This window comes from Mobula hypostoma, chromosome 6 (genome assembly GCF_963921235.1).
Source record: "Mobula hypostoma chromosome 6, sMobHyp1.1, whole genome shotgun sequence".
Taxonomy (NCBI): Eukaryota; Metazoa; Chordata; class Chondrichthyes; order Myliobatiformes; family Myliobatidae; genus Mobula; species Mobula hypostoma.
The window spans coordinates 190958489-190971227 of NC_086102.1; the positions used below are offsets into that span (position 1 = coordinate 190958489).

Below are 12739 nucleotides of genomic sequence, written 5' to 3' on the forward strand. Positions count from 1 at the left end.
AACTCAAAGGTACTAATGCCACGTTAATAAAGCAACTGTTTAGCAACAAGCTGTTATCTTAAAAAAGTGACCTTAGTCATACAATTGATGTCATGAATGTGGTGACTAGCACAAATTGTATCCACATTCTGATGATAAACATAATTATTAGATCAACTATCAATTAGCATGACAATGTAAAGTCTCTTTTCCTATACATTTCTGCAAGAGCAGATGTAACATTGTCTTCAGATATTGCATCTGTAACTGATTTTTCTCAATTGTTTTAAGTGAGGCCATTTGCAGACTGAAAATGCAGGGCACTGACCAGGCAGACTAAAGGCACCAGAAGGGAAACTACATTATATTAAATGGCCTTTTCACTACGGCAACAATTCAATTTGGGTGTAGATTGACAACACAATGAAGGTCAGATTTTACAGCCTGCAGAGTGGAAGGGAAATCTGGCCCTCGCTTCTACATTGTGCTGAATGGTAGTGGAGAGTCAGATACATGTACTTAAAAGATCAGCGATGCTTATTGTTCTCAAGAAGTATTAATAAATCAGAACAAGTCCTTCTAAATATATACTACATTCTGTTAACACAACTGGAAAATAAAAACATTTGCAGACTTGTTGCAGTGAATTATTTCTCAGTTCTAATATGGCAATAATGACTATCACCTTACTTTAAGAGGAAGCAGATTTGGAAAGATTTGAGGAAAATATACAAGAGCAGCTACTGTTCAAAATCCCTCATCATTGATAAATTAAATAGAGCATTATTACCCGCTTTGAAAGTGAAAACATTCAAAACTTAATTTTTATTTTGGAATACATACATCCAGAACTGTTTATTCAATTATATTCGTGGGCTGGATCTTCATGGAGTGTGCAAGCAGAAGGAAAAACAAGAAATGTACTTGCAGATTTTGTAATGATTGAACATTTTCAGCATGTACCATTTACAATGTATATTATTTCACCATGCATGAGTACACTAGATGGAACAAGAAAAAATAACAATGATTGACACCCTGGCATGTTGTATACTTTCTCACGCATTGCAGATGTGTCAAAAACTGAAAGATCACCCTGCCTTCCCACTAAGATAGGAACTTGCTTTTGCATGTCTGTTGGTTTTAAAAAAAATCTACATATGCCACAGCTTTGTGGAAGACACTTTTACAACACCAAAAATATCCAGATTAAATGCAAAATTCCAATATTAGTCAGGAGGTGCAGTTGTGCGTGAATAGTTCCTCTGTCACAGTAGTATGAACCCATATTCATAAACCCAGGAAGCATTAAAAATCAATTACCATCTGATGGCATAATCGTTTACCCCTTCATTGTAATGATAAAGTCAGGCCTGCTATTGACCACAGCAACAGAAGCAAGCTGATTGGATATTTTGACAAATTAGATGATTAACTGAAGACATCAAGCTCAGGCCCACTGCATCTCTATAGATCTTTAGAAGAGGAGGGGGAAAGAATTGTTGTTGAAAATGGATACACGTCCAGGGAGACACAAGTCCACAGAGACTCTAAAAGGAGCTTTAACAGCAGGACTGCTTTTAGCACCGAATCAAACAGTGGTCAGGCTATAGGCATTGATTAGTGTCACCGTTAATAATAACAAAAATGTTTCAGTCTTTTTTAAAAACTTAGAAACCTAATATTGAATGACCTAAATCACACCATTGGTGAATAAAAAAAATGGAAAAACAATACTGAACAGAACATGAAAAACAGTCTTACATTTTGTGTAGCACATTTAAATCAACTCTAATTCTCGTCTACGCAAAGGAAATTTCATTAAGATATTTAAACTGTTGTATACGTATTTCTTGTTCTCCAACACTGAAATGGGCATTTGTCTACGAGTCAGTAAACATAGAAGATTCAAAAGTCTAAGTGTTTTCCCTTCCAAATAAAACGTATTACCAGTGAAAAATGAAAGAAATGTTATCATTACATTTAACCGATTTCAAATATGTTTCAACAGTAGCTATCTGCATTGGGGTTTAACTCTCAGCCTACCCCCAATATACAATTAGAAATTTGGAACTTTGGGAAAAAAAAGTCAATAGTTTCAGATGCAATTACAGAAAAACCATATCCAGAAACAAGGTATTGGGATTGGAAAGCAATGGCACAACGTGCAATATTTGCTTGGAATTGCAAAGGAAAGTCATCCAACACAAATACCAATAAAGGGTTCTTTTAAATTTGGTGTGTTTTTAAGAATAGAAGAGAGAACTTTATTCGCTGCAACAAAGTTAAATGAATCTTTCAGTGATTTTAAAGCAACTGAACAATTGGAAAAATATTCTTGTTTGCCAAATACTTGGACATGTGACACCATTGGGAAATATAGTGTACAGTCATTCCGCTGTACTTCCTTGGGCTTAAATAGAGCAAAAAAAAGACCAATTATCAGAGTGGATGCAAACAAAACTGTTTCAAAAGTTCATTGTATGGAAAATACTACAAAGACTTATTAAATACTAATATAATTTTACAAGGCAAAACAAAAGTTTCAGTGTAGCTTAAACCTCAAACTCTAATGTCCATGAGTGTCATCAACATGGATATGGGATATTTGACTCTGCAACTTGCCAAACTTAAAAAAAATACTTTGTACATTTTATGAACTACAATTTTGCATGAAAGTGCCAGTTTTCAAACTAGACAAACTGAACATGTCAGGAACAGGCAAGTGCTTCTCATAAATAATATATTACACCAAAATATGTTGAACATTAAACAATAAACCCTGTGACTATCTGAAGGAAATGTTATAAGTGCACCTATCCTGCCAAGTAATCATCACTTAACCAATAAAGTTACAGATATTAATCATTACATTGGCAGAGTACCACCCCAACATACTTCCAATCATGCCCATTTCTTAAATATGGAATTAACAATGCAATAATGTTGAATTTAACAACAGTTCCTTAATTAAGTTATAATTCTGGATTTGAATAAGGACAAACTGGAAATTTAAATCTGAAAGAGTATACTGAACTGCCAGGTTTTGTGAAACAATTCCTGTATAATATTTATTGGGTTATACATTACTGTCATGCCAGTTAGTCATATTATCTGGTGATTGATTGCCTAATGAATAAACTTCCATTACACATTGGAGCACTCTCAACGATCCAGTATTAATGAAAATTTCCATAGTAATTAACATGTCCAGAAATGTATATAACATAGCAGGAATATTTAAGTATCCACCAACACCTTATTACAGATTATTTATTATGTCCACAGAATTGCGGTGTTGGTTGCTGACCAAAAATATGGATTATTCCAGAAAAAAATAATACCTATTACATTGCTTCTTTTGCTAAACTATTTATTGATCTTTTCATCAGCAGTAACTCATCACCGGCACCACTAAGTCTGCAAATATACAGTAACCCTCTCTTATAGAAGCAACGGGGATATGTGCATCAGGATGCTGAAAGCATTAGAATGGCTGAGTAGTTGCCTCAGCTATGAATTTCAGCATTAATAATTTCTGTAAAGTCAACTGACAGATTAGCATGGTTAAAATAAATCTCAAGAGAATTTACATTTTTACTACTATTAGCAACAGTCAAAGTTAAATTACTCAACAACTAATGTAAATGCCTGCCTCACAGGATACCCAAGAATGTATCTCTCTGAATATGCCAATCAACTTATCTTACCCTTTATTAGTTAACACACTTTATCAAATTCAGTCAACAAAGCCAGTGCAACATTTGAAGATCAATAGAACCACAAAGTTAACATTTACCTATATTTTAAACTTAAAATCATAATACTACTTTGCACATAGATTCATGTTTAAACACATTATGAATGAAGTGAAATCATTTAAACAAAATGACAAGTTTTGTTCATGTACCTCATAACTGCAGAATGATAATGATGAAATCCAACCATTTGGTATGCCACAACTTGCAATGTGTGGGTAAACAGAAAAATCGCTAGAGAAGCATTTTTCTTCTTTTAAATGCAGTAGCAACTTATGGAAACTTTCTTCTTGGGCCAACTGGCACAGGTCCAAGTACAGCATATTAAAAAAAGAAAACTACTCACATGCTATGTTCTACTGACTACTGTATTAATTTAGAAAATAAAATGCCATATGACTCAAACATTTCATATGATTTATTTTCTGTATGGCGGCTGTATACTTTCAAATTATCTAATATTTCCAAACATCACAATCCAGTAATAAATTTGCAAACATTTCTAAGTTGCACAAGGACAATTTTCAACACAACTGCTATTTCGAAGTATTCAAGGACAAAAAGAAACCACCGTACTGGTATAAAATAATTCTATAGATATGATCAGAAATTGTATACAATTGAATTCTTTCAACATGACATAGTAAAATACTTCAAATCAATTAGATGTCTTTGAGTCAATAATGTTAATGTTCAACTTTGCAATTTGTAATTGAAAAGATTCTGCCTGCATGTGTACCAAAGTAGTGAAAATGTTTTGATTCTGACTAAACATTTAGTTCTAGAATTGTTTTGTTACTTCTAAAAATTTTACAGAAAAGTAGAATCATTGACTTTCTAGTGCAAAATTCCTGAGGAAGCATCAAGGTAGGTATGTGACTTGAGTTAATAAAGATGGTCCTTTTCTGATGCTTGGGTATATGGATTTAGTTGGCGGTTTGATGTCTTTTTTTAAAAAATGTAAACTTGTATGGCGTAAAGCTCTGGGTTTATGCTCCAAATGGTTTTTCCCCCTGTTTTTTTAGTTAGTTATTAGGGTTTTTTTCTGTTTTAGTTAGTAGAGGTTCTTTTTTCTTTCTTTTTTCCATTTTAAAAAAAAGCTTTAACACTTTGTTTTTTGATTATTATTGATATACTGTTCAGCCTGGTTGATAGTTTAACTTTTATTCTACATATGGATATATTGCCTTGATTATTTTGTTGTATTTTTCTCTGTTGTTGATTTTCAATAATAATTAATAAAAAGAAAGGACCTTTCCACCAGCAAATATTGTAACATGAAAGAATGTGGGGAGAAAGCAGGAGACTGGGGCTGAGGGAGAAATGGATCAGCCACATGAAATGACGAGCAGACTCGATGGGCCGAATGGCCCAATGCTGCTCTAAAATCTTACTGTCTTAATTTAACCCTGTCCATCTAGGTGTAGAGAACCAAAACAGTTTAGTGATGACATTTTCTTGTCTTTTGTATTCATCTAGTTACCATATTTTTAATTATTCAAAATAACCACACTCCATTGGATTCCTTCCAACAGTTTTTGGAATTTGTTTGCGAGTATTAAATATTTAATTCCCAGCATCCCTGACATTTCCAAATAATACACAATATTCCAACATTCAATCCTTCCATATTTATCAACTGAAACTTGAGGTAGAGTACAAGGCCAACAAATAGAGATTTCTCTGGAGACAATGTAATACTTGTGCAAACAGGCGAAGGCTCTATGACTAAAATAGTTCCCACGGTGCCTTATGGTATTCACCAGTGGAAAAGTCCCAAGAGAGGCTCCTAGCAAAGTACTACACACATGCTCCATTCGAATGGTACATACATGCACATGCCTGGTCTTCAGAAAGGAATTTCAACATTGTAGAAATAAATAGTTCTCTCTGCGTGCCTGTGAAGAGTCCCAGAGAGGCAAATCGTTGCAGTTATCAAGACTTGGAAGGATAGCCGTGTTTATCAGTAGCAGCATACATTTCCGGAGGACTGGAATTAAACAGCGCCATTCTTTCCTGGAGAAATCATTTAGGATGACCAGATCATGTGACATGTTACAGGGATTAACCCACAAGACAAAACCTTAATCGGACTTCAAAATAAGGCTTCAGTATCTGCTTTCAGCCTCCAAAATGATCATATTTCTCTTCCATCATTCAGAATTAAGCAGCTTACAGCTGGATGGCGACTCAGCACAGGCAGTTGCTAATAGCAACAGGGCACACACTTGTGTTTCCTCGCCGTATAATGAGGCTTTTGCTGTCCCTGTTGACTGCCTCACAGACATTTTTTTTTTGACTATAATGACAACAGTTTGCTTCCATTAAAGATCAAGCCGATTTTACGTTAAATGAAAATAGTTGATTGGTGTGTTCAAAACAATGTTTAGATTCTGGAAGCTGCATTTCCAAGCAGATTCAAAATCAACACAAGTGGAAATTATGCAGACATTTCCGTAACAAAACCACTTTTAGATTTCATGAAAAAGCCCACATAAATACTGATTATAAGTACAGACAATACATTCAACATCAGAATATATTTCTTCTTACCCAGACTATGAGAGAACATCCTTACAGCAGAGGCCCTCCTCAGCAGAATCACAGCAATCCTCAAAGCAACGCCACAGCAGCTTCTAAAGGTCCAGAGTTGATAAACTTTCTCGCCAGTTTGCGGCCAAACCCAGCCACTGCAGTGGAAACAGTCTCGCTCTTTGCTTTGTTGTGCTTCGCTGGTTTCTCAGGGAGAGGGGTACTTAACATGTGTTTAGGGACGGGACGGCTGCCGCCTTTGAAGGTGGCAGTTTCCTCGGGGAGGGAAGCTTACAGCCGATCAGGAGCGCAGTGCTGATGCTGTGTGTGCGATCCTACAACGGGGCCTATTAATTCTCGTCCCTAAGAAACTACCGGGAATCTGCTGTCGAGTGAAGCCATCTGCTGCCATCATAATCAGTCTCAACTGAATGGCTCTGACAAATCTGTGCCTGCAGCAGGGGTTAGGGAAGTTGTTGCAGGGGGAAGGGTATGTTTCTTTTGTCTGCTGAAAACCAGGTTATTGTGAATGGAAAGGCACTTTGGGAAGTGGAATCAAAAACCATCCAGGTTAAAGGCAACACCAATCCCCCATCGCCAAGCATTTGCTGCTAATGAACTAAATGAACAATTACCTTAATCAGATTAGCAATTTGTAGCATGAAGCACGATGCAGCTAAATTTGTATCTCTAGGGTAATTTGTGAATAAAAACGCCGTATCAGGTGATCAGCAATCACTTTGTGAAAGGTTGCAGCAGAGAACAAATTCTACGCTGGGCAATAATCGATAGAAATAGTCATTATTGCTTTTCACAATCCCACACAGTGTCACAAGTTGTTTCCTTCTTTCTTAATTGAACTCTGATCTGTGCAAAAATGAGCTGAATGCTTCATTCTAGTGCCTTAGCTGCTTAGCCTGTGATTAGTTAGTGTTTAGTTAGTGTATAAATTGCATAATAAACTATTGAAAAACATGACTCCAGCAGCAACCAATCATTGAAAATCAAAAGTAAATGCACAAAAATAGGATGCAAAGGATTTATAAGCAAATCAAGATTTTGGTAAACTACCAGCAGTAATTATTTACTTTCAAATTGAGGACAGTAAATGAAGTTATTTATGAACAGTAAAGAAAATCATAGAATTTATATTAATGCACTAATTGTTTTACTAACAATACAAGATTCCACAGTTTGACAGGTTATTATTAACTCATAATTAGTATGTTCATTAACTATTCCTATTGTTATTTAATCACATCAGGACTTTGGTTTGTCACATGCTACAAATCCTCAGAGCTTACCTGCTGAACTCAAACTCAGATTTGACATATTGAAAGTGGCTTCAGCGTCAGAAATGGGAGCCTGAAATGGGAGGGTGAGGAGCCAGAGGTCGTGGTACATATAGGTACCAATGACATAGGTAGGAAAAGGGAAGAGGTCCTGAAAGGAGAATATAGGGAGCTAGGAAGCGAGTTGAGAAAAAGGACTGCAAAGGTAGTAATCTCAGGATTACTGCCTGTGCCACGCGACAGTGAGAGTAGGAATGCGATGAGGTGGAGGATAAATGCGTGGCTGAGGGATTGGAGCAGGAGGCAGGGATTCAAGTTTTTGGATCATTGGGACCTCTTTTGGCGCAGGCGTGACCTGTACAAAAAGGACGGGTTACACGTGAATCCTAGGGGGACCAATATCCTGGCAGGGAGATTAGCGAGGGCTACTGAGGTGACTTGAAACTAGAATGGTTGGGGGGTGGGAATCAAATTAAAGAGGCTAGGCGAGAGGAGGTTAGTTCACAACAGGGGGTTGGGAACCAGTGCAGAGACAGAGGGGTGTAAAGTGAGGGTAGAAGCAAAAAGTAGTAAGGAGAAAAGTAAAAGTGGCAGGCCGACAAATCCAGGGCAAGCATCAAAAAGGGCCACTTTTCAACATAATTGTATAAGGGCTAAGGGAGTTGTAAAAGAGCGCCTGAAGGCTTTGTGTGTCAGTGCAAGGAGCATTCGTAACAAGGTGGATGAATTGAAAGTGCAGATTGTTATTAATGATTATGACATAGTTGGGATCACAGAGACATGGCTCCAGGGTGACCAAGGATGGGAGCTCAACGTTCAGGGATATTCAACATTCAGGAGGGATAGACATGAAAGAAAAGGAGGTGGGGTGGTGTTGCTGGTTAAAGATGAGATTAACGCAATAGAAAGGAAGGACATAAGCCGGGAAGATGTGGAATCGATATGGGTAGAGCTGCATAACACTAAGGGGCAGAAAACGCTGGTGGGAGTTGTGTACAGGCCACCTAACAGTAGTAGTGAGGTCGGAGATGGTATTAAAGAGGAAATTAGAAATGTGTGCAATAAAGGAACAGCAGTTATAATGGGTGACTTCAATCTACATGTAGATTGGGTGAACCAAATTGGTAAAGGTGCTGAGGAAGAGGATTTCTTGGAATGTATGCGGGATGGTTTTTTGAACCAACATGTCGAGGAACCAACTAGAGAGCAGGCTATTCTAGACTGGGTTTTGAGCAATGAGGAAGGGTTAATTAGCAATCTTGTTGTGAGAGGCCCCTTGGGTAAGAGTGACCATAATATGGTGGAATTCTTCATTAAGATGGAGAGTGACATAGTTAATTCAGAAACAAAGGTTCTGAACTTAAAGAGGGGTAACTTTGAAGGTATGAGAAGTGAATTAGCTAAGATAGACTGGCAAATGACACTTAAAGGATTGACGGTGGATATGCAATGGCAAGCATTTAAGGATTGCATGGATGAACTACAACAATTGTTCATCCCAGTTTGGCAAAAGAATAAATCAAGGAAGGTAGTGCACCCGTGGCTGACAAGAGAAATTAGGGATAGTATCAATTCCAAAGAAGAAGCTCACCTGAGGACTGGGAGAAATTCAGAGTTCAGCAGAGGAGGACAAAGGGCTTAATTAGGAAGGGGGAAAAAAGATTATGAGAGAAAACTGGCAGGGAACATAAAAACTGACTGTAAAAGCTTTTATAGATATGTAAAAAGGAAAAGACTGGTAAAGACAAATGTAGGTCCCCTACAGACAGAAACAGGTGAATTGATTATGGGGAGCAAGGACATGGCAGACCAATTGAATAATTACTTTGGTTCTGTCTTCACTAAGGAGGACATAAATAATCTTCCAGGATTAGTAGGGGACAGAGGGTCCAGTGAGATGGAGGAACTGAGCGAAATACATGTTAGTAGGGAAGTGGTGTTGGGTAAATTGAAGGGATTAAAGGCAGATGAATCCCCAGGGCCAGATGGTCTGCATCCCAGAGTGCTTAAGGAAGTAGCCCAAGAAATAGTGTACGCATTAGTGATAATTTTTCAAAACTCGTTAGATTCTGGACTAGTTCCTGAGGATTGGAGGGTGGCTAATGTAACCCCACTTTTTAAAAAAGGAGGGAGAGAGAAACCGGGGAATTATAGACCAGTTAGCCTAACGTCAGTGGTGGGGAAACTGCTGGAGTCAGTTACCAAAGATGTGATAACAGCACATTTGAAATGTGGTGAAATCATCGGACAAAGTCAGCATGGATTTGTGAAAGGAAAATCATGTCTGACGAATCTCATAGAATTTTTTGAGGATGTAACTAGTAGAGTGGATAGGGGAGAACCAGTGGATGTGGTATATTTGGATTTTCAAAAGGCTTTTGACAAGGTCCCACACAGGAGATTAGTGTGCAAACTTAAAGCACACGGTATTGGGGGTAAGGTATTGATGTGGATAGAGAATTGGTTAGCAGACAGGAAGCAAAGAGTGGGAATAAACAGGACCTTTTCAGAATGGCAGGCGGTGACTAGTGGGGTACCGCAAGGCTCAGTGCTGGGACCCCAGTTGTTTACAATATATATTAATGACTTGGATGAGGGAATTAAATGCAGCATCTCCAAGTTTGCGGATGACACGAAGCTGGGCGGCAGTGTTAGCTGTGAGGAGGATGCTAAGAGGATGCAGGGTGACTTGGATAGGTTGGGTGAGTGGGCAAATTCATGGCAGGTGCAATTTAATGTGGATAAATGTGAAGTTATCCACTTTGGTGGCAAAAATAGGAAAACAGATTATTATCTGAATGGTGGCCGATTAGGAAAAGGGGAGGTGCAACGAGACCTGGGTGTCATTATACACCAGTCATTGAAAGTGGGCATGCAGGTACAGCAGGCGGTGAAAAAGGCGAATGGTATGCTGGCATTTATAGCGAGAGGATTCGAGTACAGGAGCAGGGAGGTACTACTGCAGTTGTACAAGGCCTTGGTGAGACCACACCTGGAGTATTGTGTGCAGTTTTGGTCCCCTAATCTGAGGAAAGACATAGAGGGATTACAAAGAAGGTTCACCAGATTGATTCCTGGGATGGCAGGACTTTCATATGAAGAAAGACTGGATGAACTGGGCTTGTACTCGTTAGAATTTAGAAGATTGAGGGGGGATCTGATTGAAACGTATAAAATCCTAAAGGGATTGGACAGGCTAGATGCAGGAAGATTGTTCCCGATGTTGGGGAAGTCCAGAACGAGGGGTCACAGTTTGAGGATAAAGGGGAAGCCTTTTAGGACTGAGATTAGGAAAAACTTCTTCACACAGAGGGTGGTGAATCTGTGGAATTCTCTGCCACAGGAAACAGTTGAGGCCAGTTCATTGGCTATATTTAAGAGGGAGTTAGATATGGCCCTTGTGGCTACGGGGATCAGTGGGTATGGAGGGAAGGCTGGTGCAGGGTTCTGAGTTGGATGATCAGCCATGATCATACTGAATGGCGGTGCAGGCTCGAAGGGCCGAATGGCCTACTCCTGCACCTATTTTCTATGTTTCTATGTTTCTATTCAGAAGATCAGGACAAGGCTGTCTTCAGCTTGTTATTAAGCAGTTACTGTGATCTGCTGTGACCTACAAATGCACGATAGATGAATGATGGACAACACGTACCATGCTGCTGGTCCTCGAGTGTCTCCAGCAAGCGGGAAGAGGAACATGGGTGCGGCGGGGGGGGGTTGATCTTGTAACAATACTCAAAAGAACCTTGGAATTGGGAGGAGCATGCCTGCTCTTGCTTACTCTGCACAAACACTGTGGGAGGGAATGGTACTGATGAGAGGGTTAACATATGAGGAACATTTGTCCGCTCTTGGACTGTACTCCTTAGAGTTTAGAAGAATGAGGGGGGACCTCATGGAAACATTTAGAATGTTGAAAGGCATGGACAGAGTGGATGTGGCAAAGTTGTTTCCCATGGTGGGGGAGTACAGTATGAGAGGGCATGACTTAAGGATTGAAGGGCACCCATTCAGAACAGAGAACAGAATTTTTTCAGCCAGAGGGTGGTGAATCTGTGGAATTTGTTGCCACGGGCAACAGTGGAGGTCAAGTCATTGGGTGTATTTAAGGCAGAGATTGACAGGTATCTGAGTAGTCAGGGCATCAAAGGTTATGGTGAGAAGGTGGGGGAGTGGGACTAAATGGGAGAGTGGACCAGCTCATGATAGAATGGCGGAGCAGACTTGATGGGTCAAATGGCCGACTTCTGCTCCTTTGTCTTATGATCTTATGATGAACGGTTATCTTGAGGGAGGGTGAACCGAGGGAGAATCACACTATGGGAGGGGCAGTAACGAGGGAGGATAAAAATTTTTTAAAAGTAACAAAAAAATTCCCTCCCACTCCTCTCTTCTTCTATTCCCCACACTGGCCTTTTGCCTCTTCTTACCTGCCTAGCACCTTCCCCTGGGTCCCCTCCTCCTTCCCGTTCTCCTATGGTCCACTCTCTCCTATCAGATTCCTTCCTCTCCAGCTGTTTGCCTTTTCTACCCACCTGGCTTCACCTATTATCTTCTAGCTAACCTCCTTCCACTTCCTCAACTTTTTATTCTGACATCTTCCTTCTTCCATCCTATTCCTGAAGAAGGGTCGTGGCCTGAAACATCAACTGTTTATTGACTTCCATCCATGTTGCCTGACCGGCAGAGTTCCTCCAACATTTTGTGTGTGTTGCTCTGCATTTCCAGCATCTGCAGACTCTCCCATGTTTATGATTTTCTTTTAAATATATCTTTTTAAATTTAACTTTCAAAACGACTATGGCCGCTGCTGAAGAATTGTGACCTAATCTATATTCTGTCCAAATCAGTCACACACAGTATATTCACTTGCATCTTAGGCAGAACCTGTATTTAAGGTCCCAATTTAATGTTACTTCAGATGTCTCTCAGTTCACCTTGGGATGAAATACTTAAGTCTCAAAAATCACACCTCAGCCTGAATTTTACCTGGAAGTGCCTTTTTCTGACAGCCAGCTCTTGAGTTCAAGAAGGCCAACTGAAATCCTGCCAGATTCTTACGTGTGTTAAAAATAATCAGGAAACATAATCCAGGTTCTTACTTTAAACCCAAACAGACATTTAAATTTGTGAGTAATTTCCTACTGGAGTTGCCTGTACGCTAATGATTTCCTTTCT

General features: G+C 39.2%; 1 protein-coding gene across 9 annotated transcripts in view; it reads right to left on the reverse strand.

Moving 5' to 3' along the window:
• The window catches only part of nckap5l (NCK-associated protein 5-like), an 890431-nt gene that overhangs the window by 625762 nt on the left and 251930 nt on the right, over window positions 1-12739 (reverse strand). The window contains exon 1 of one of the 9 annotated variants that reach the window (XM_063052492.1): window positions 6291-6799. The exons of 7 other annotated variants lie outside the window; for them this stretch is intronic. Coding sequence is in view for 1 of the 2 variants with exons in the window: in XM_063052490.1 (XP_062908560.1) it covers window positions 3890-3927 (38 nt within the window). In the remaining variant the exon portion in view is untranslated. Of the gene's footprint in view, window positions 1-3889; window positions 3961-6290; window positions 6800-12739 lie in introns of those variants that run through there. One more of the 9 variants, XM_063052490.1, reaches the window with a different exon arrangement.